Source organism: Clarias gariepinus, chromosome 2, assembly GCF_024256425.1.
Source record: "Clarias gariepinus isolate MV-2021 ecotype Netherlands chromosome 2, CGAR_prim_01v2, whole genome shotgun sequence".
NCBI classification, from domain to species: Eukaryota; Metazoa; Chordata; class Actinopteri; order Siluriformes; family Clariidae; genus Clarias; species Clarias gariepinus.
The window spans coordinates 31,264,266-31,289,541 of NC_071101.1; the positions used below are offsets into that span (position 1 = coordinate 31,264,266).

The window sequence follows — 25,276 nt, forward strand, 5'->3', positions numbered from 1 at the left end:
TTGTCAGTCTGTTCATGTAGGTATTGAATTGATTAGGATTTTGTAGGATTTTTCTGAATGTTTTATTATAATTATCAAATGAACTAATTAGTGTTTGTCATCGATTTGGACAGGGTCAAGCAAACAGCAAGGTCTAAAATAGTGTTTATTCAAAAGCCTTCTTCTTGTGTAGACAGTTAAACACTGGGTTCTCTCCATTGAAGCTCATCGTTCATCTGGACAGTGATTAAAGTTCAGGTGTTTAATGACAAATTGGACAGAATGTTTTAGGAGACAAGTGTGAAAGTGCCCTTAAACCAAAGAACTAAAAAAATATATATATATATATATATATATATATACCCTACCTAATTATACATAATGAATGAAGCAGTTCATGACAAACAAGAGCAAGTAATGAGCAATAGGGGAGCAGTAAAGAGATGGTGCAGCAAGTAAAAAAACAACAACAAGAAAAACATGGATCAAATAGAAGAGTCCATTTCTGTCATGTGTAAATTAGGCTAAATTATTTGAGACAAGACTGAAACTGTGTACAAGTGCACATAAAGGGGTGAACAAAACCCACAATGAAACAATAGTCCAGCATTTATTGCAGCTATATCTAGATGGGGTAATTGGACGTTTGGGAAAATGGCTGTGCAAATTGTTTGCAATTGTAAGCTATCAACATATTCAGCTAAATTTGATTGCTTGATTATTTAATTTGCCTTACCTCTCCTTCTCTCTCTTTCTCACTCTCCCTCTCTCTTTAATCAATTCAGTCTTATATCATGATAATATGGTTGAAGTAATCAAGGCTGCATCAAAATGTCAAACTCAAATTCAAAAAAAGCATTTTCATTTTAAATAGATTTTCCTTGAAAATGTACTAATGTACTTATGTTCTGCTAATGTACTTTAAGTGTGCATGGGTGGAAACGGAAGTGTGTATTTGGGGAGGGAGATATTTATATACAGTACTGCTTATAATGTTTTGTACTCTCACAATATGTAGCTTTGTTGTGACATGTGAGGGTCCATAAATCTTTACTTTAGCTTCTTTCTTAATCGAAAGTCTGACATATACTTTAACATAATACTTATATATATATATTTTTTTTAGCTACTATAGATTATGACAGTTTCTTTATTTAACCCGATTTTTTGGTCCGCCAACACAAATCCTCTCGAACGAACTAACCACACATGGCAGAACTAGCATTTGAGCTGACGACCAACAACTACAGACGGACAGACGTGAAAGTAGTTTTAAATTACTTGGTACTATGTAGCCAAAAGGTGAGGATAATAAACCATGGGGGGGTATATTTAAAATCTGTAAAAGTTTATCTTTTACAGCACTTTAGAATAGCCTAAGATAACTAACCACTATATAATTTGAATTTAAATCCCATATAATCTGGGGTTGAATCCTGTGCAAACTGGTTAGATGGTGTGCTATGTAGGGTGTACAATTTTTTTTTTTCACAAACCAAGTGAGGCCGTTGTTCAAGGATTAACAGTTATTAAATCACATGTGAAAGGGCAGAGTGATACATATAGTTTAACATCCCAGTGCTGTTATTCTCTATATAAGCACTAATAAAGTACCTCTTTAATCAATCAAAATGCTTGAAACTAACTGTTGTATAATTGAATTTGAACTATTCATGCCTCAATTGAAAAATCATCTTTTGTGCTTTCTGGGTATATCTGGCAACATATGGTTGCCGGGTACAGTAAATGGAACAAACAAAAAATGATTTTAATAAAAATATCAATGCTCTCTGTTTGCTGATTTGATTACATTTATTATAAAAAAAAACTGTAGCTTATATATTAAAAATTAGGTTTTTAATAATATCTTAATCTTTTTTTCAACTCTTTCAGAACTTAGCCCCCAGCTTCAAGATATCTTATAAGAGGGGGTGTGGAGTCAATAAAAACTGGACACTTTTCAGTTGGGCCTATTTTAGGATCGTATAGGGTTTTAGGAGGCATGTTTAATTGTCCCCAGAGTGCTCCATTAAGTGTGACACTTTATAATTTATTTGTTTGTATAATCGTTTACCTTGACTCATTAGGCAGTGCTTTTATCCAAATTGACTTTGAGAAAGCTAACAATACAAGCATATAGATGAGAAGTTGAAGGTTAATGGCCTTGTTCAGCAGCTCAGCTGGCTCTCCAGCAGTCCTGGGATTTGAAATCCCAACCTTCTAATATCTACCAAAGATCTTTATCTCTTGAACTACTGCATTTTCTCCCCTTTAGTCCTTTTTTGGGGGGGAATTTACAAAATGGGGGATTGTGTTTTATAAGTGAACTAAGTGTATCCAATAGAAAAAGGCTAAAAAAACCACATTTGGTTTTAAATATACACCCTAAAAATTAAAGAAGTAAATAGATTAAAGATTCCATTTACAAAATGAAATGATGTGGTTTAGCTGTCTAGGGTAAGGAAGCCATATTAAGGGAAGCAACCAAGAGCTTCATCAATCATGGAAAAAGAAGATTCCCTGGTGAAAAAAGACAAATGTTTTACTTTGTCATTTTTCCCTAAAGCACTAAAGTATGTTTGGAACACCATCTCTGCAGTGAAGCATGGTGGTGGTAGCATCATGTTGTAATGATTTTTGTTTTTATCATCAGGCAATAAAAAAAGGTTGGGAATAATGAATAGGAAAAGAAGAATGGGTCAACATATCAAATCAATATTTGACAAGCTGCAAAAGGCATACTCTCTAAGACTTGCAGCCTAGTTTACCTTTTTTATTAGCAAAAGAAAAAAAATACACCTCAACTTTTCAAAACATTTTAAAAATACAATTTCAGTTAAATCATAGGCGTTGCTAGGCCATTTTTGGGGGGGCTTTAGGCCCCCTAACATTTGTACTCAGCCCCCCTAAAAATTCTCCATAAACTTCACACACACACTGCTGATCGCCCATCGCCCTCTTTAAATTTCATATGAAAGTGTCGGGAGACTTTGGCTCCTTTTGCCCCTCCCCGTCTTTCAGCGAGTCTTCAATTCGCCATCACAGAGGGAGGATTAAGGCAAGGTGTGTATGTTTTTCGATAAATTGTTATATCTGCATCAGTGCAGTCCTTTTTCATAAATACAGTTTACAAAATGTCATGAGGGATTAATCAGTTAAAGCTTCGCTGTGTTTACCCTCATCACACCAGCTGTTTCTTCTAGTGAAAATGAAGCCCTTAATACATACCCTATGAACCTATAGTCTACTTCATAAAACAATCATGCTGTTGCTGTTTTAATTGGAAAACCTAACTGTCTGTATAAATCATTGCACGGTGCATATGGCATTAACTACCATAGAGTTATGCACATATATGATTAAAAATAATGACAGACAGCATTCAGTCCACTCGGTTTAACTGCAGTGTGATTTACAGAGATAGAAAAATCCTGTTCTTTTTGTAATAAATATTGTATTGTATTAAATAATGTCCCAAATCGTAAAATACATTTATAAGCCTTAGAGGAGGTTTTTTTTTTCACTTTGATTTAGAAAAAGTTACTTTTTTTAATGAATAGAAACAAAAAAAAGAATGATATTAAAAAGATGCCTTTTTAAAACAGTTTGTCTATACGTATTAATGAATTTGAATAAATAACCTAGCAGCTATGAAATTTTAAGGGGTTGAATGTAGAACCTACTGCTTTCTTTATGAAGCTAAAACATTAACTAGACTACATGATTTTAAAGATTTTTATATTTATATTCAACTTCAGATGGAAGGTTTTTTAATTCACATGTGAGTAGGTCTTCAAATGAACAGCAGGTAAGAATAGAGCATGGGCAGCCTCTCAGGCACATTAACACTGTGGTCTCAACATTGATTGTAGTCGTTGCATCAGAAAGTATTTTTCTAATTTGTTTTTGTCTGCCAGTTTCCAACAAAAAGCAGCAGTATTGTCAAAGAATTAACAGATAAATGTTTGATATTATTGGCACCCACACAGTTTATTCCATTGTCCAGCCTCATAGGTGTGTTGTTTATATCGCTAATCAATGTAAGTTTAAAGTTATATGCTGTTTTCTGGTTAAATTTTTTTGGTTGTACTTGAACATAGAAAAAGGTTTATACAGTAAACAGTGTGTATGTGCGCATGTGTGATCAGGAAGACTCATTTAAGTACTGATTCTGAACAAGCCAAATATGTGTTAAACATCTATGGGGGCTGAGCCCCCCTTAACTGAAAATCCTAGAAACGCCCCTGAGTTAAATTCAAGTGAAGTCCAGTTTACACAACCACAGAATGTGGAAAATTACAAATGGCAAATAATCATGCAAGACATATATGCGTTTAAAAATATCGAAAGCGTGTGTGCATAAGGACGGTAACTTCTCTGTCACACAGTTTACTGATCACACCGTTCTAGGATTACATTCTCACTTCAAAAAGAGTAAATGTTGGTGAAAGCTACTTTGAAATAATCCTCAGTGGGAACAAAAGGCATGCTCTTACTCTCCCCTGCACACACAGACACATACAAGGATCTCAAATGGTTTGTTATGGTTCATTGGTCATTTTTGTTCTGGTGCCTATGAAGTAAAAGGTTGTTCAATTTTATAGGGCATTTAGTTTCACTCCTTCTTTCTGGTGCAACAATTCAGCTCAAGGTTTCTTTTATAGGCATAACTGCTTTATTTCCAATCGGCATAGTTGTAACTGATACTGTATAGGTGTGTTGGCCTGGGATATTATTATTATTATTATTATTATTATTATTATTATTATTATTATAATAATAATAATAATTATTATTATTATTATTATTATTATTCATTTATCATTTAGTACTGTATAGTTCTGAAAACTATAACTAAACTGAAATTGTTTTTGCTACATATATTAACATTAACCAATCTACTTATGGAGACAACATTACTGGCATATTTTAAACAAGTATAATTTTACAACAGAATATATATTTTTTCTTTTTTTTTTATTATTATACTTGTCCACAACAGTCACAGTTCAATCAGATATCTAGTATAAATAAATACTGATTAACTTATGAAAAATTAACCTTAAAATGGCTATTAAATATACTTCTGTCTTCTAATTAAGTAAAATGGCCAGAGCATCATTGATATTTTGAGAGCTGGTATCTATCTAGAGTTATGGCCATTGCCCTACAGCATGTAGCTATTCAACATTTGGATCAGATTAAATCATAATATTCACTGCTTGAGAAAATGGCAGTTTTAGACACTTTTAGGGAGACTGGCACTTTACTCAATGTGATTTGTGACAGACGACAGCCAAGACAATGTTGGAAAGTAACTTAGAAAGTAATTTCCATGACATTTTGACATTTAAACTTATTTTTCTTAAAGCAGAGATGACAAAGTATATTTCTGGCAGAAAAAAACAATAGTCCTCAGCATTTTGGCTGTTTCTCAACCACAGCAACATCCACTGGAATCTTGCCAGATCATCACAAACAAAGTGCTGCATTTAACGTTGCTGCACTCAATTGTTGGAACTTGGAATTACATTAGTTTTGATCATGTTCCTGCTAGAATCAAGCCTGCCAAAAACTTTGATTGGTTATAGATATATATTTTCCGGTAAAAAAAAAGACCTTTATGGTCAGTTATAGATTTAACACGAAGACATTTCTTTTATTTAGAGAATGTATATGAACAGTTTGACAACAAAATGAGATACTTCTGTATTATAATATAAATAATCAATTAATTATTATGATTAATAAATAATATTATGTATAATAATAAATAAATAATAAATTTTTTTTCTCAAAAGAAGCAAAAAGTATCACACACTGTTCAATTTTTTTTTATGAGTCACAAGGGTGTTAAAAAGCACAAATGCCAAAATTGAATGTCAAAGTTGTTTCGGTTCTATAAGTGTGAATTTTGGATAATTTTGCAAATAACTTTACTCCATTTATTCATAATGGAAAAAAAGTCTACTTTCAAATAAACTTCTGCATTGATAGATGATAGAAAAACTGAATATTTTATTGGGATTCTTTAATATTTTCACAGCTGAAATAACTGTGCAGAAGTGATACAAGTGAATTTAATTGCCCTCGAATTCGTTTTAAGACAAAAATCTTTATCCGCTTTACTTTTTTGATTTCTCATGTAATTCACACACTGATTACACAGGAAGTGTATTTGGCTAATGACTAAAAGCTTTAACCTTGTAGCTATTTCTGCACACTCTTTAACCGCAAACGTAGGGTACTTATGTAAGAATATATAATTAAAACTCTTGCTTTGATTGTGTCAAAAAGATTTACAAAGATTGCTGAAAAGCAGAAGACACTTTATAAACAATAAAAAAAATATTTGGTACTGTGCATCTTCAGCTTCCTTCTCTAACAGTTCCAGTTTCACTTTGGTAGTTGACGACAGTTTCTTATCATAGGGATGTGCATATGTACCTATTGTCCCATAAAGTTATAATAGAGTTTGGAGGACAGGGCGTAGCAGACATAACCAGGTAAAACAAATGCAGCAGCTTACTACACACATATAGTGTATCCTTGGTCTCTTAGAAGCGATCTTGCACCTGTTGAGTGTTGTTTTATTAACTTTTTGTTTTATTATCTGTACTACTACTTTTATAAAAATTAAAATACACCCTAACTCTCAAATGCAGCATATCCAGTGTTGGGTGATAGTTTAAAGCTTCTACAAGAAGACTATGTAGCAATTTTAAATAAAAAAAACTTTTGTTATAGGGTGACCATATGACCATGTATGCCTGCAGAGAAAGATTTGCCAAAATTCAAATTGGCAAGTCCAAGTCAAGTCCAAAAATGGCGTTTATTTGCTTTTGCTATCAAACTGTTCATGCACATTATATAACTAATTTAGGGACAAGAAGTGTTATCTTTGTTTACATGCTTGTGAGAAGCCATGTTGGATTTGGAGTGACTTGTTCAGTTTGGAATTGAGGAGACAGTGCTGAAGTCCTGAGTGGAAAGCAAAAACATAACAGTTATTACCATAAGTTGGATGCAGAATAAAGTACTAACAACAGTATAACATGATAAAATAGACAATGCATGATTGTCCTGCACTCCTCATTTTACTTTAGGCCTTGACATACAAACTGTGCTTATCTCTAAGCAAAGATTATTCAGTTTCATATTCACTTGTAATTTGGGGAAAGCTATAATATTTCCAATGTTTTTGTGTTTACAGTGAAAGGCGTTTGACAGCAAAAATGAGCAAGCCACCTTTTCTCAACCTCACAGCTGTTATACTTACCATGAAGTGTGTCTGGACAGCCAAGCTCTTTTTTTATTTATATATTTATACATTTCTCTTGGCTGGGTTTGAGCACACTAAATTAGTTCAAATTTTTTGTGGGGAAGAGACAAAATGTAATTTTGGTTCGTGCTTTGTCCAATACTGTAGTTTGTTTTTGGAATGTAAGCAATTTGTACTGTATACTACTAAATGTGAGAATTTGTATGGCAATTTCAGCTTAAATACATTTAAAGTGTATGGTTTCCCAGTTCTGCTTCTCATGGATCAGACTGTTCCTCACTTTAATCCTTTAGTTTGCTTCCAAAGCACGCTGCATGCAAAGTCTCGTATCAAGTGTAGGTTTAACACCCCGTGTATAGAGTTTGAGGCACAAAAATACTATGTAGTGCTGGCATTAGTACACTATTGCATGACGTTTGCAGGTGTCTGCTTTGTGGGATTTTCTTCTGACTGACAGTTTTTCTTTTTTTTCCCTCCTGGGATTCATTTCCAGTCAGCAGCAGTTTGTGTATTTTTTTGTGACAGGCCAACATTAATAATGACATACTGTAGCCGAAGGCTATTACACATGACTTATGCTATAGGTTACTGTTCAGTAAAACATTTTTGAGTCATTTTTGAGGTGTCTAGCAGCTTATTAGGTGTGGTTTAGACATACCATTAACTGTGTTCAAGGTTAACTGGTGAAGACAGGTTTCAGAAAAATTTTAGCAAAAACATCCTCAGCCTGTGCAGGGGGAAACAGATATGTCATGTATTTCTGATGTATGGACTTTATAATTAACCTTAACTTCTTCCAATATCTAAATAGGTCAAGAACCTTCCAGTTTTTGAAAGATTGGTGCAGAGCTCAGGACCCCTGTGCTCTGACCCCAACCTTCCAACAAGCTGGCAGATGACAAGAAACCTTAAGACATTAAGCCCAACATTGTGTACAGTAGGCTCCCTTCTCAAGATTCAGGATTCTTTATTGCCTCGGTCATTAATACAATAAAATAAGTAAGTAAATGCACAAAAGTCACATATAGGGATTTGCATTCAATGCGAGGGTATTAAAGTGTAATGGAATGTAAATATGTAAAAAAAAATAAGTAATTGCTCAAAAGTCAATTTGCATACGATGAGAGGGTATTAAGATGTAACGGAATATAAACATGAGAAAATATGAGTTACTGCACAGTAGTCTTAAATGGTCTCTCTAAACCTTGGGAAGAGGTGATCTAGGGAATTTCAACAGTATTAAACTCATTCCCTGCAATGTCCAGTAGGAGTTCTGGTGTTCTGGTTCCTTTCTGTTGTGGAAAGCATTACCTTTTGTCAGCAATTTGTGCATCATTAGCTTTTCAGTTGGATCGGACAGGACAAGCTAATCTTTGGTCCCCACAGGGATAATTGAGCCTTGGGTGGCCATAATCCTCTCACCAGTTTACTGGCATATGAATGATAGCCTGTGTTAATGTTGTGACTGATTTATGTAAATATGAGACAAATAAAGGTTTTTGTAAAAACATATAAAATCTAATTCAGATCATTTGCTTTAGCCCTAAATGCAGCTACAGTATGGATGGCGATCAGCACTCGTTGCAGTTTTTGTTTTGACCACTAGGTGCAATAACAACTCTGTGGAAGCTACAGTTAAGTTGGGCCTTGTACATGCTGCCCTGCAACGTTGTCTTTTACTGTACATATATATGATTTAGCAGTCACTCAGAAAATAATCATTTAATATTTGAATGTGTAATTAGCGTTAATAATTTATAATGCATGTTGTTGTGAATCAGGATTTTATGAAGATTAATATTTGTTGAAAGTCTTACTGTATATGGACGAGCCCCCAGTTTACAGTTCACAGTGATGAAGATTATCATTTCAGGTGATTATATTCTATAAAATCTAAGAAAATGAGCCCCTTAAAAGATGACAGTTTTCCGAAATGAATCCAGGAGCCATGCTGCTTTAGATATTTTTATAATGTCTTATAATTGTACTGTATATTTGCTGTAGCTCATTGTGTTCAATTATGTTTTTAAAGGTCAGGGGATATGTGTGTGTGTGTGTGTGTGCGTGCGCGTGTGTGTGTGTGTGTGTGTGTGTGTGTGTGTGTGTGTGTGAATGTACATACATTATAGGTTCATTTTCATGATATTAACCACCACTCATATCACTTACACAGCTTCTCTAAACACACAAACACGCACACACACACACTCATACTAATGCTGGAGTGGGTTGGTTATGTAATAGCCTCTCATATGCTCTCTCTTCACTCCGATGAGCCTTGGACATTGTTCCCCAGTGCAGAGAAGAAGTGTGTGAAAAATATGTAATGTGGTTTAGTGAAAATGGGAAGTAGTGTGCGTATGTGCGTGTGTGTGTGTGTGTGTGTGTATTCTGTGTGTGTGTGTGTGTCTGTTTGGTCAGTGGCAGCTGGTGTGTGGAATAAACAGGAGTGGATTTGTGTGGGAGTGCTTGCACTGTAATATTGCCATTGACTTGTTAAGGGGATATCTAGAAAGCAGATAAAGATAAAGGGATGGAGGGAGGGAGGGAGGGAGAGAGAAACAGGGGAGGGATGGCTGTGTCTCTCGTGTCTCTCTGCAGCCCTGCAGCTGAGGCTTTTCTGGCCACTTTACCCTCTGCTGTGTCGGTGCGGGGGGGCCACATGCAGCCCACCGGGCAGGTAACAGCAGGATAGTATAACAGGTCACGGTGAACAACAAATGGCCCAGCCGCCTGCCTCTGAACGCGTGTCCCTCTGTCCGTGTGTATGTGTATGTATGTTCATGTGTGTACTGTATGTGTGTGTGCGAGTTACCGAGGCTCTCACCTGTACCTGTCATATATCCTCTTCTTGTCTTCAGTGTCTGTAGTGTATCTGTCTGTCTGCTGCTTCGCCCAAGGTCCTCCCAAAACCTTTCTCTACACACAACACGCACACTCTTCCTCTCGCACACTCACTCACGTACACTCCACTCTACCCGTTGGTTGCTATGCCAACAGCCTACTTTTCAGCTGGGAGTGATGGGATGAACAGAAGTGTTCTGGGGAATTTGAGATCAGTCTGCCCCCTACTGCCTGCTCTTCATGCCCCCTGACTGCTCAGCTTTTTATAGGTTTTATTCATTAATACATTGATCCGAAAGTATTAGAAAACATATTTCTTAGTTTCATAGTTTCTAGGGTTTTGTTATAACATGCTTCATGGTGATCAAATAAAAATTACATTCACTCCCATCATTTTTTTCGTGTTCTGTCTCTCCTCTTACATAGTCTCATCTTCATTATTGTTAATACTTTAGATATTCCCTACACTTACTTGGCTTTGCTAAGCAAATGTATTTAAGTTTATTGCGATTTATATTCACAAGTGACTTTTACCTTCCTGCACTGTATACACTTTGGTATTTACACCTAAAAACTACAGTACTGTGCAAAAGTCTTTAGCCATAGAAAATTATCCCAGGAGTCTTTGGGCACGAGGTGAATTTCCCCGAGGCGTAAATCACAGACCCAGACACACACAGACCTGAGGAGTAAATCGAACCATTGCATTACAGTGCCACCTGTACCTAAAGATACAATTTAAAAATTGGTTGTTTATGTAACAACCTCAGCAGCAACCTCATTTCCCCTCTCGTCTGTTCCAACCACTCAGCATTCAGCATCACCAGTATACTAATCACCATCCTGATCATCTGTCATCATCTGCACCTGTTTCTCACTGGTTCATGCCTCAAATTAGATACTTTTTAAGTGCTTGAATGATCCATAGGTCACAGTGTGTCTTAACAAACAAAAGTATTTCTCTAAAACTGGTCAGGTACAGAGAACTGGACAGAAAATGAGAGGCAAAAAAAGTTTTTCAGGAAGCTTCAAGACTACTTTAAAAATACAAGAAAATCTGGCTTTTTCGAAGCACAATATGATAAAACAAGTGTGTGAGACTTTTGCACAGTACTGTATATTTATACATTGGTTAATTCCCTTGCGTAGCCCAGTAGGGTATTCAGTTTTACAGAAATGTCTGTTTCGTCTTTCTAACACACCAGATTTAGCACATGAGGAGCTATTCTAGAGAATAACAGCCTTCAATGTCATCTTCAGGCAGAATGAATTATCCAGAGCTCAGTGAAGATTTGCTCGGTCACGTCCCAATCAATAAGACAGAAAAGGTGTGAGAAAGTCAAACAAACAAGGAAAATCCTGGTTTCTGACTTTCCTGCCCTTCGCTTTAGTTTCAAAAGAGAGCTTACACAGTCCTCTTCCTTTGTGTCGATGCCTTCTGTATTATTTTCCCATTCCTATTTCACTCATACTCCTACTGCTCATGTCACCCTCTTTAGCTCAATGTCATGGAAAAACAATTCCACTAACCAATTAACAAATCGCCTAACCACTTAGCAACTGATTATCCAATCTGCCATACTGTGCAGCACTCAATTATACAATTAACCAATTACTTACTCATTAACATAAATGCCAAATATTACCTGGCATCTGTTAGCTGAGCATTTTATCTTCTCCTTTTCCCCAGACTGTCATGCCAATCCTTCTGTGTTTATTGTCTGTCTTTCAATGTTGGTAAAATTGTTGAATGTCTCTGTCCCTGCTTGTCTCACCTTGCTTGCTACAGTATATATGTATTTAAAATGGTATGCCTATGTCTGTGTGTCTACATTGATTTAACTCAAAGAATAATAATGATTAAAAAAAAATCCTGCAACATTGAACAAAGCTTTAATATCCATGTTGGTAGCTAAAAACGTGTTGACAGACAGACAATGTAGGAGTTTCTCCTGTGAAACTCAGTCCACATGAACTGCTTGTGTCCCAGCACCCCTGTGCTGAGTGTGGACTTGGGCCCCGTCCTGATCTCTTTAGACTGTTGGGGTCCAGCTAGTGACGTGGCTGAATTCTTACCATCTGATCTGATGGTATTCAAATATCTAGATTGTTCATTTCTCTTTTCTTTTCTTCTCTCCCCACCATTCTAAAGATGTACATCTTCCCCTGAGTGTAGTGTCCCACCTTTGCTTGTCCGTCCGTCCGTCCGCTCAACTTTGTGTCTCTTCCTATTCTGTGGCTTTGAGATTTTCAATTTGTTGAATGTGTTTTTTTTTTCCCCAAGACGTCACTCTTTCTCTAAAGCTTTCTTCTCGTGTCCTTCTATGTTTGCTTTTCAATCTGACTCTCTCACTCTTTGCGCTCTCACTCTTTCTAGCTGTTTGTAATCTGAGAAACGAAAATGTTTCATCCTTTCTTTTTCCTTTGTCAAACTAATCTCCAATCTTGTTTCTCTCTCCTTTTGCTCTTTTTTTCCAGCAAGCGCTCTATTTTTCGCTTAACTTTCTGTACGCTCTTGGTTCGATTTACTTTTTCCATTGTTTGTACTTTCTATCTTTCCTTTGTTTGTTCTTTATCTGACTGACAGAATTAAGCGTTTCTTGTGTTTCCAGGCTTCTTGCTCTCCTTCCTTCTTTCTCTTGCTCTTATTCCTCCTCTCTTGCAGCTCTGCTCCTCTGATAACTCCGCACTGGTGTCGTCGTTGTGTCTCTTCTGGTTTCATTTGACTCTCTAATCTATAGTCATGCTAATAATATGCCGCATCTCTTTTCTGACAGAGAATGTTTTTTTCTTTCCCTTTTTTTCCTGTCTTTCCTGAAGTTGCTGTCTGAATTGTCCACCCATTGTTTTGTTGCACTAGCTTCATTTTCCTGTGATCAATCCATCTGTTTCATTTTCACCCAGCCTCCCTATCTGTTACTGTCTTTCACTGTTACTCAACTCACGTCATTATCTTCGTCTCTTTCTGTGTCAGCGAGTCTCTCCATTTGTTTTAAATGTGGTCTCTCTCTCTCTTACGCACATTCATGGTCTCTCTTTCTCTCGCATTTGGACTGTTTCATTTCATTCGTTTTTTGCAGGGTTTGGCTTTAAACACTAGTTCAGTAAGACCGCACTCTATGTCAGAGTTCTCGCTTGGCTTTTCTCTCGCCTGTGAGAAACAGACGACTCCATATTTATACCACTTATTTTAGCAGCTTCTCTCCTGCCGTAAGGGAATAATGCATTCTCGCCGTTTGACAGGTCTCATCTCTCTGTAGTTTGCTGTCTGCACATCTCTGTGTAATGTCTGTCAGGCTTTTTATTATTGACACATTTATTTTATTTACTCCTGCCACAAAATTAACACATTTACCTGACATCTTTAATCTGTTAGTTAATCTGATGATGTGTGTTGGATGTGTGGTTGGATTTTGTTCAATGCTTGTTTGTTGTTCAAATGTTTTCTTGTTAATTGCATTTATAATTTGATCATGCTTAATATTTTAACGGTTGTCTGTGAGTGTAAGGAAGTAACGAAGGTGCTTGTCGCAATATTGTGTATGTTTTTTTTTTTTTTTTAAACACATTTAATTTGCACTCGTTGGATATGGATTTTACTTATTATTTGTTTTATTGCATTTCCTATTGAGATGTCCTCCACATGCTTGTTATCTCAACCATGTGTAGCTCAGAGAGAATATTAAATACCGTAGAATTTTATCTTTAGAAGCATTGTAACCTTGAGACCATTTTAACAAGTATGGGATTAAACTGGGATACTCGCACCAAAAGAGAATCTGCCTTGTATGGAAAGTCACTCTCTTGCTTTCTTTGTCTCTCTTCTTCTTTCCCTATTTTTGCCTGTCTTTTTGCAGTAGGAATATGGGTAATAAACCAGCTAACAGTCCTAAGGGCCAGCCACCAGATGCTGATGGACACTCCTCTGTCTCTGACCTTGCTAACTCACTGACTGGAGACATGGTGATGGTAAGATGCTGGGCTGTGGATTGTGTCTTTCTTGTCTTTCACTGGTTTTTAGACAAAGTTTGTTCACATTAACTTGTTCCCGTTTTTGTCGTGCATGACCAAAAAAAAAAAAAAAAAAAGCAAAAGCGAAGATTTCACTTGCATGTGCCTTTAGCCTACATGCATGTGCTGTTGCATTGTTTAAACAACCTTCATTGGTTGTTAAAAAAATCATTGATGTGATTACCTGGCCATTCAGTACATTTACGCCATCAGCTGACTTCATTTTATTGACATATACCGTTGCTGAGCCTAGACCTGACTAACTGAAGCAACTCCAGAACATAACACTGCCTACAGAGCGCACTATGCATGGTGGGTGCATCACTTCATGCACTTCCCTTCTTACCCTGATGAACCCATCGCTCTGGAACAGGGTCAGTCTCGACTTATCAGACCACATGACCTTTTTCCATTGCTTCACACCATTGCGTCTTTACGCTCCCTAGCAAATTCACTTTCTGATAATCCTTGCAGTTTTTTATATGGCCACACAGCTATTCAGCAATTTTCTGGGTTGTCACTTTGTTTATGTAAAAATGATCTTTAATTCACAAGCATACCTCAGTTATGGCTAAATGAATTGTCATCAACTAAAATAAGTCACTGAGATAATTATCCAATTAAAGTCTTTTATATATTTTGCTGATTTAAACCAAATTACAACTTTGGTCAAACAGTGTATACTTCCACAGTTTGTATGCGTGTGTAGTTGACCAATACCAGAGTTAGAGATACTATGACTATTGTTTTTCAATTCAAAACAGCTATTGAGTAATCCACTTTGGTTACACCTTAATTACACACTGTTTGGCTGTAAAGCACTCTATCGTAACTGGCGTAATTACTATTTACTGCACATCTCTGATTACGTAAATGACTCTGTGTGTGTGTGTGTGTGTGTGTGTGTGTGTGTGTGTGTGTGTTTGGGTGGTTTCTCGCTTCAGTTGTCTCCCGGCTCCGATGAGGATCATGAAGGTCCAGTCAGTGAGAAGCTGGGGAGGATTCAGTTCAGTGTTGGTTACAGCTTCCAGGACTCCACGCTCACAGTCAAAATATTAAAAGGTCAAGACCTGCCAGCTAAAGATTTCTCTGGCACCTCCGACCCCTTTGTAAAAATCTACCTTTTGCCTGACAAAAAGCACAAACTGGAGACCAAAGTCAAGAGGAAGAACCTCAATCCTCATTGGAATGAGACATTCTTGTTTGAAGGTTTGTCAGTTTTATTCCTGTCATTCCTGTGCACCTGTTGCTAAGTGTTCCTGTCAAGCCTCATGTTGCACTGGGATTAAAGAGTAAAAGGAAATGTTTCTTTATGGGACACAAAGACTTTATTTTGCTCATAAACTCTACAGGATAAAGGTCTATTTCTCTTCACCACTTTGTTGATGTGAGCAGAAGAGAAGAAACCAAACCAAGAAATAAACAGAAGACATGATTGTAGACTGTAACGACTGGCATGGGGGCTGTGGTGGTACTGGGCATGAGCGTAAGGCCAGATCCTTATTAGGGCACTGGGCCAGAAATAAGCCAGGGTTGAAACAAAAGCAATTTCCTGCTTTTGAGCATTACTTTTGAGCATAAACATGAGCATTACGTCATTGAAACTGAGGAAACTAAGCAAGCACTGCAGGGACCATGTTCTTAAAGCCATGTGACAGAGAAAGCACAGACGTCCTCGAAGCCAGGCGGTGGCACCTGCACAATGCTTATGAAGCCAGGTGGTAAAATATGCAGAATGTTTTCGACCTTAGCTGGTGGGAAGAGAAGTACATTCTTGGTACCAGAGGATAAACTTAGACACTGCAATGTCTAGCTAAGACAGTGCAATTTCTGGCTGAGACAGTGCAGAGCCTAGCCGAGCATGTCTGGGACATACCTCTGGCACTGGGCTAAGTTTGGTCAGAGCAGGCTAAGCATACCAGGACTTAGGTGAAGCAAGGCCTGTCCCTGGGTCAATTTGTGGGTCAACAGGGCTTACAGAGGACAGCTCTAGGCTCTCAGGGTTAGGGGACGTATCGTGAGGCCAACAATGGTATCCAAGCTTTACTTTGGGCCCTGATTGGATTTGGGACAGCTAATTGAAGCGTAATACCCATTGCTCTTGTAGCTAAAATAGCCACTAAACAGCGCTCTGTGCCGGAGTAGTAGTTCGGAAGTAGAAGGATTTACACAGTGTGCACAATTTTTCCATGGAACTCTTTCATACGATTGAACTGAATTGTGTGCCTCTGTCACAGTTCATTTCCTCCAGATCCCAAAGTATATAAAACCGGATGCAAGAGTTTGGGTAATGGAATGAGATGCAATGATTCGGAGAAATGGTCAACTTTCATTAAGATTGCTGTGTTTTTTTTGACCGAGAAGAAATCTGTTATGAATTCGATGGCTTTGTGTGACTAGGGGTGTTGAGATACAAGTAGGGGTATGAGCTTTCCTGCTGGTAGAGTTTGGGGCACAAATGTCACAACATGAGAGATTCTAGAACATGCTTGGCCACCAAATTTTTTCCTAAGAAGTGTTAGGAGTAGCGACTCAAGTGATTAGTTGACTCCAGAGTCAACTTATTTTAAATTCCAGAGTCCAGAGGATTCTAGTTCTTGTCTCTTGCTCAGGAATTCTCATGTGTTTGACTATTTATCTAGGCTCCAGGAACATCCATGATTGGTGGTGGGGTAAAATGTGTTCCTCAAACTTCACATTACTATGCAGAATCGACCTTGGTTTTTCAGACAGTATGTTGGAGAAAAATAAAATTGACTGAGGTTAGGCAGAATTCAGTCCTTTTTGCTGATATTTTTAAGATATTTTGAGGTTTTGACATTGTAATTACATGCTAAAGAAAAAACAAGTTACTGTGTAAAGTTTGTGTTTCTGCCCACATGTTGAGATGGCATGGCTCCCACTCCGTTGTTAGTTGTTAGATCCATCTATCTCAATGATAAATGCTTGGGCAGGATTGAATGTTTTAGAATGGAGGCTGTGGTAAATGCTTGATTTTCTGATGAAGTGACGGTAAAAATTAGCAAATCCTAAAAGTCTTTTTTTAAAAGTTTTTCACTGATGCCACCATCTATGACTGCTAAGTCTGGACAGCACTCTTTACATGTCAGACATGGGTAATATAATTTGGAAAATACAGTAGATAAGATAAGAATAACATCGATGTATGCTGTGACGAATCTTACCAGCATGTCTTTTAATGTGTCCTTGATTAAGCATTGAAGTACTGCAGATGCCGAGGATAGCCCATATGAGATTGAAGGCACCATGAAGATCTATTTTGTTAAAATTGTCTCACAGAGTTGTTCTAGGCAAGTGGGAATAAATAACAATGTTTAATAATGTTTTTGTTTAATTCTTAGTAATCAATGCACGGCTTGAGTCCACCTCCTTTTTTTTCAATGATAAAGATGCCAGTAGATTCAGGTAATGTGATGAAATGTTTCATAATGATTGGATATATCCCTATTGTAGTGCTTCATCTTCCACTGCTTGAGATTCATCTTTTGAGAGGAGGTAAATCCTTTTGCGAGAGGATTGTTGCTGGTAAATAGTTAGACAGGACAATCATATGTGTGATGCAGTGGTAAGCCACTTGCCATGATTTGGCTGAACGCCTTTGAAAATTGTTCAAACTGTAACAGGTTTCAATGGTAATGAAGGTTTTTCACCGGCGATGTGGTCTGTGAAATTGGCAGTGGCTCCAGAGTCGAACAACACTGAAACAAGTAATATTTTCTCTAAGTGCAAATTCCATACAGACTCAATGGGATTGTTTTGAGTAATGAGAGCAGTTGTTCGCCCTGGAGTGGACACCGGGGTGGAGTTGGCGTGTTCAGACTCAGAATTTTGTGACCGAGGTTTAATGGGGCAACGTGAAATGGTGTGTTGTGGACTACCATAGCTTTTCTGCCTGCCTGCGTTGATGCTCTCTCCTGCATGTTTATTTTCCCCAGTTACATGAGCTCAGGTAGAGATAGTTGCTGGATTTCCCAGGGGTTGGTAGGGGCAGGTTCTCTTTTTGGTAAGGCATCATGGCAAATAGACATGTCAGTTACAGTAGATCATCTAAGGTGGCACTTTTATCTCAGCATGCTAGTTCTCTTAATAACTTCTTGTTGAGCCCCTGGGGAAAGCTGTTTGAGAGTGGGCTCATTGCATCTATGGCTAGCTGCCATGGTGCAGAAATTCAGGATGTACTCGGCCATGCGCTGTTACTCAGTTTTCAGTTAAGAAACTGTTTGCCACTTCTTTTCCCTCTGAAGGATGGTCAAAGAGAGAAATTTCTCTTTGGAACGCTTATAGTATAAGGTGTTTTCTCCGCCCTAATTCCAAACCTTTGTGGCCTATTCAAAAGGCTTTCTGGTAAGAAGACCAAATTTATGTTGTTCAAAAAGCACTTCTTGTCCCACAAAGTGCTGGAGCATGAAACCCATACATTCTGCAGGTCTTGGTTACTTAGGGTGGCTTTTAGGTCCGCGACCTCCCCTACTGTGTCCATGGTGGTGATGAAGTAATCTGTTGGGTATTACAGATGGACGCCAGTGCAGGTTAATTCCAATTTAATATCATGTACCTGAAGTAAACAGTATTCAATGGGGTAATCAATCGAGATTAGAAAACAGGCAAAGGTTGAGAGATCTACAAACTACGTAAAGTGAAATGGAATGGAACATGCAGTGGAAATAACGCTTGGCAATGGTGAAAATATAAATAGGTGAAAGTGACACAGAACATTACTTCGCAATTGAGTAAGTAAAAAATGTGATGCATGAATGTGGGTGGAGTGATAATGTTCAGGTGAGGCTAGTCAGGGGATGTGGAGCCATGTCTATTATGAAAATATCACTCATTTGCACACTCCATAGGTTTGGCTCAGTGGATTAGCAAGCTATTTGATCAATATAGGAAGAATATATTTCTTGTACTTGGTGCCATGGTGCCTCATTTTCTTAAATAAGCAAAGTAAAGAGAAATAACACAAAAAAGTTGAAAACTTCTCTACTGGATTATTTAAATGTTTTCTAATTATTTTGTATGCTCCAGTCTGTGATGAAAACTGCCCCTGGAATTTTTCATATTCTGTGAGGTCAGCTCCCTTTGGTTTCTTTTAGTTGCAGTGTTATTCTGGCTGCTCGAATTTTGCAAGGTATAATACACAAACTCTGGAGATTGGGGTCATGTAAGAAAAAAAAAACATTATCAAAAATATCTTACTGTACAGTTTTTCCTGTGTTGTGGGTTATGTGAATGTCTACACATTTTATTTTTAACAACTCTGATTTATTTATTTTTTATATATTTTTTAAAAACTTAAAAAGTTTCAGCATTTCTATCACACTGATCTTGTATTTGGCTGAAGGTTACAAGACTGTAGATAGACATAATCGGTTCTATCTGATTATCCAGGGTTCCCGTATGAGAAGGTGCGAGAGCGCACACTCTACCTGCAGGTGCTTGATTATGACCGCTTCAGCAGGAACGACCCTATAGGAGAGGTGTCTATTCCTCTAAACAAGGTGGAGCTGGGCCAACACCAGACGTTCTGGAAAGACCTGAAACCATGCAGTGATGGCAGTGTAAGTGGCATGACACTAAATGTGTTACTCATTATTTGAGGATATACTGTACAGTAGATGCATGAATTAGTTATATGTTTTAAATGAAAATTGTTAGTTGGGTAAAACTATTCTCTAACTCTTTTACGCAACATCATTCTTTTACGAACACAAGCATTACAGTCCTGGTGTAATTATTAACAATAAGAATATTTATTGTATTTTATTATTTAAGGATATTTATGAGGCAGCAGTAGCTTAGCGTAGGCTAAGGCACCAAGTTACTGATCGGAAGGTTCGAGCCCGCAGGTTGCCATTTTTGAGCCCTTGAGCAAGGCCCTTAACCCTTTTTACTCCCCAGGCCTATATCATTTCTGACCCAAGCTATCATATGCCAAAAACAAAGTGTATATGTGACAAATAAAAGGTTACCTTTAATTTGTGCGTGTGTTTGATTTGTAGGGAAGTCGAGGAGATCTGCTTGTGTCTCTGTGTTATAATCCAACTGCTAACACCATTACTGTCAACATTATAAAAGCACGCAACCTTAAAGCCATGGACATTGGAGGCACATCAGGTAAACCAAAACCAAGTAATATAGTCATAAACATGCATGCATGATGTTCTTTCTCCTTTCTTTTTTTTTCTACATGACTTGTTGCATTTTGATGTGTGATTGATTTGTCTCTATTTGTTCCGATCTTTCAGACCTCAGTGTTCCTTCAAAACTCATTTGCAGTCTTATGCACTCTTGATTATTCTAACAGCATCAAATACTGACGATCTAACAAAACAGTCTGCTTTTCTGTTCGCTCCTTTTCACTGCTCATTGCCACATCAGACCACTGTTGCACTTACAACCATTAACATCAATCTGCTTTTATAAACTTTGCTTTTTCATGATAAGAAGACAACGCCAGTGATTTCAAAGAAAAATATTGATCATGTTTCTCTATGCATATTAAACAACTCTTAAACCTACAGACCGGAATGTTAACTAGGTATGATTATTTTAGGCGTTAATTTGTTTATTTGTTTAATGAGGGAGGATTTGGCTTAAAGTCAGGTCTAAATAAGGTTATTGCATATTTATTAACATTAATAAAATGCGCCCAAAAAACCCTAAAATGCCTATGAGAGAGATGGAGCATAGTACTGTTCAGATTGCAGAACCACTGAAGTGTGACCACTGAACAATCAAAAGCTTTATGAATACTCAAGAGTGTCAGAAAAGCATGTGGAGAAAAAGAGTTGACTCCAAAGAAATTACCAGGAAGGAAACCAAGGTTACCAGGAACACATTAGCTTCAGTCGCCACCATATTTCCGAACTGCAACTTTCCAGGAGTTCCATGCATGCAGAAGTACAAAGTGTCAATCTTAAATGCTGATGTGGAAAACTAAGCTCTTCAGTTTTTTTTTGCCATGTTTGTTTACTTCATTCAAAAACTGTATGACTGAATTCTCTAGTGTGCCCCCTATTAAAAACATCCTGATATACATATAATACAAATATGCCTGGATGACTACAAGAACACATGATTTCTCATGAGGCAAATGCAAGGTGTAGGGGGGGTGGTGCTACTGCTATGCTAATGATGATCTAGTTGGATTTCAGTTAAAGATTAACTGAAAAACAACTCCTAAACCACTGTTAGTTTCTAAAAGACACTTTCTTCTAGCAGTGGTACAGAAGGAAGTCAGTAACATTCCAGAAGGCCATAAGCTTTCTGCACGACAACAGCTTCCTGCCAGCAGAAAAATGATCTGGCTCCCTTCCACACTTGTCTAAAATCCTATTTGAGAACTTCTGGGTCATTCTTAAATGTGAGGAAAGACAATTGCTGCCTCACGAGAGCAAGTGATGGATTTAATAGATGGAGGGCTGAATGCAGTTTTTGGAAAAGAGAGTAGTTATTTTCCACACTAGCTTTTTAAGAGACATAATTTTGTCAGTGGCTATCTCATGCAGTATTTAGTGTTAGTTATTTGTTAAATGTTACCTCAAAACTGAAGAATAAGCAAAAAGAAAATCACATTTTTCTTTGCTAAACATTCCATTTTGATGTGTAATGTACATTTAGGATCCATCAAGATTATTGGTGTTTTATAATAATAAATAGTGGCACGCTGCGTGCTGTATATTTGTCTGCCAAGTATATATCTGTATAACAGACTGCCAAGTGTGTGCTTTCATTCACTTGTAAAGATTTGTTCTTTTAACAAATCTGTTATTTTCTGATTTTCGGAATAATCTACAGATCCCTATGTGAAGGTGTGGCTCATGCACAAAGACAAGCGTGTGGAGAAGAAAAAGACAATTACTATTAAGCGCTGCTTGAATCCTGTCTTTAACGAGTCCTTCCCCTTTGACATTCCTGCACACGTGCTCCGAGAAACCACTATCATTATCACCGTCATGGATAAGGACCGGCTGAGCCGTAATGATGTCATCGGCAAGGTACTTTTAATCTGATTGTGCTCTTTGGCCATGGACTGGGCTTTATTCATGCATTGAATTAATAAAGCTTTTAAACATTATCAATTAAAAAAAGTCAGTTTAATTCACAGTATCGATCTACAGTGGTATATCATTTTGACGTTCTGAATAAAAGTTGTGCATTAGCATGAAAATAGCAATAGCAAGTACATTTTTGATGATCTATTTAGTTTACTGCCACCTGCAGGAAAGCAATACAATAATAATAAATCACTATAACTCTCTAAAGCAGTTACTGACGTGTGATATTCAAATGACTCTTTAACAGAAGACGCTTCAAAGTAATCCTGTGGTATCGACCTCAGATTGTAACTCTGGCATAGAAATACACTACCTATGTCAAATTGTGTGTGTGTGTGTTTGTGTGTGTGTCAGATCTATCTGTCGTGGAAGAGCGGACCAGCAGAGGTGAAGCACTGGAAAGACATGCTGAGTAGACCGCGCACCAACGTGGCACAGTGGCACGCCCTCAAAGCCTGATCACACGCACCTGGTCTCACCCTGACCCAATTAGCTCTGACCTTTGACCCCATGCCCCATCCTTATGCACAAGACTGACTCGATGCCTGGCTGCAAAACACGGGTACTTTTAGCCATCCACTCTCAAACCTTTTAACTATTAGCCTCTGCTCCTTTGTGGCCTCTTGTCCTTTTCTCCTTTTCCTATCTTACATTTGACCTTCTCAATTTCTCCCTTAGTTTTATCACCCACTCTCTTTGGTACAATTTCGGTAACATGTTTTGTTAAGGTCTGCATATGAAGTGATCATTATCATTAAAATAGCAAAGTAGCTCCCCTTTTGTAACTGTAAGCAAGTATGAGTTCTTCAGTTCCTAATGATGAACTAAATTAAACGAAGCCATTTGAAAACTGCTATATGCAAACTCTAATGTGATGTGTTACCAGGATCTCCTTTTGAACCTTTTAGTTCACTTTTAGGTCATTTAATAATATATTATATACTAATATTTTATTATCAAATTTCCCTAGAGGTCAATCGCATCGGTCCTGCTTCTCCTCGATCGCTCTCATTTTCTTTACTTTCGCTTTATCCTTTTGCTTCCCTTACCTGCTCTTTGTGGGTCAGACTTTACTCTTATTATATCTAGGTGAGAGCTTTGGAGACTCTCGGGAGCTCATTTATTAGCCATCTTTAGGGGCAGACTGTCCGTCGTGAAGTTTGAGACTTTTCCCAGTGGGCCACTACATTTCTGGTGTGTGCCCTCCACTGCTTTTTTTTTTGTTGTTGTAAATCTCCGAACTGTCACAAAGCTACTTAAAGGGAATGTTGCAGAATATGATTAGCTAGCAAAATGAGTCCAGGTATAACTTTTCCTCAATACTCCAGCAAACAAGCAAGCTTTAAATTGGCTATCTGGGATAGTTTTGTAACCATTCACATAGACTTATATAGCAAAGAAACTGCTTACCAATGAAATCAGTCCACACTTATTTAGAAATGACCTGAATATTGTGGTATTGTAAAAAGCCACTGCATTGTCCAGCAAAGAAAAAACTGTGCAACAGTTTTGTGTTTTAAAGTGTAATTGAATATATTTTTTCAAATTTACATTTTCAAGCAACCCTTTGCTTTTTATTGCTGAATTTGACTATAAATAAATTTACTTTTATGACAATGCATATTGGATGTGATGAGCTTAGGAGCTGATACACTTAACTAAAGTGATTTTGGACAATTGTCCCAGTCCACCCCTGGCCATCTTTAATGCTTATTTACTTTTACGCACATAAGGAAACTCACGCTTGTTTAGCCCACATGAGGTGAATAACAGATGTCAGATAATAATCATATCATTATCTTTTTTTTTATTCGCATCTTTCTTTCTTTCTTTCTTTCTTTTTTTCTTTGTCTCCTTACTTGCATATTCCATTGTTCTATTCGCTTATTTTTCTTATTCCATCTTCCCCCCCTTCACTTGCCCTTTCTTATATGATTTTATCTCTCCTTCTCTTAGACTATTATTTTTTTGCTCAGAACTCTGTACAACTGGAACAATGGTAGTAAATGTACCCCTTTTCCTGGGATATTTTGTCATCAGTGTGCAGTAGGTGACGTGTTGAAGCTACAGATGAAAAAAAAAAAGTAATCTAAGTGAACTGAAGGGAAAACCACTAGGGAAAAACTACTTTTGGGGCTTAGTGTTCCAGGTCCTCGGTGACATTTGTGAAAGCTATATACAGTAAATCAGAAAGAACGAAAAAAAAGTCATCTTTGCCATAAAATTGATGAAATGAAGCAAAATGTTCTTCCAAACTTGCTGTGAGAAGTGAGAAGTGGGCTGCGTGCCCCGTCAGGGCATCTGTAACGCAGGCTGCTCTGTTCTTTCTTTTCTTTTTTTCTTTACTTGTTGATAGGGATACGTCTCTGCAGGAATCTTTGAGATAAGATTTTGCCCTAATACTGCCTTTACCTGAGTGTGTGTGTGTGTGTGTGTGTGTGTGTGTGTGTGTGTGTGTGTGCGCGCACATGTGCGTGCATGTGTGTAAAAGTGTGTAAAAATCATTGATGTGAAAAAGCAGCCGATATGCAAGGTTCTTCTCTTTTCTCTTTCTGCCTTTCTTTTTGCCTCTGAAAACAAGATGGAGAAATAGAAATAACCTGCACTATATGGCAGTGTAATAATGATAAATATAATAATAAATGTTTAAACAGTAACATGTTTTTTGTATTTTAAGGAGAGGTTAGATAAAGATGGGTGTAGTAATACATGGAGGCTGGGCCATACAGTACAGCACTGAGATCTCTCTCTCTCTCTCTCGCTCTTTCTCTCTCTCTCTCACACACACACACACACACACACACACACACACACACTTTAATCTGCTGTAAGACAGTACTGATTTCTCTCCATTTATCACTTAAATTAGGGCCTCCAACACATGGATTTCACCTTTAAGTGCATACTGTATACTACAGGATGTCCCAAAAGCCTCAGTACATTAAGGGACTCAGTGCCACGACATTTTGCTGAAGAGACTTTTGGGAGACCCTTTATACAGTATATGGTCCTAAATGTTACATCATATTTGCCAGAGAGAGTGTATTAGTCGGGTAAAAAAACACAAGCCCCAATACATATC

The 25,276-nt window shown here is 37.5% G+C and overlaps 1 protein-coding gene across 1 annotated transcript in view; it reads left to right on the forward strand.

Annotated features, from left to right (window-relative positions):
- The window catches only part of syt7a (synaptotagmin VIIa), a 125,785-nt gene extending 103,132 nt beyond the window's left edge, over nt 1-22,653 (forward strand). Inside the window, exons 8-13 of the mRNA XM_053513741.1 lie at nt 13,966-14,074; nt 15,061-15,325; nt 19,526-19,695; nt 20,137-20,251; nt 21,935-22,134; nt 22,549-22,653. Of these exons, the coding sequence (XP_053369716.1) occupies nt 13,966-14,074; nt 15,061-15,325; nt 19,526-19,695; nt 20,137-20,251; nt 21,935-22,134; nt 22,549-22,653 (964 nt within the window). The remainder of the gene's footprint in view (nt 1-13,965; nt 14,075-15,060; nt 15,326-19,525; nt 19,696-20,136; nt 20,252-21,934; nt 22,135-22,548) is intronic.
- The last annotated feature ends 2,623 nt before the right edge of the window (nt 22,654-25,276 follow it).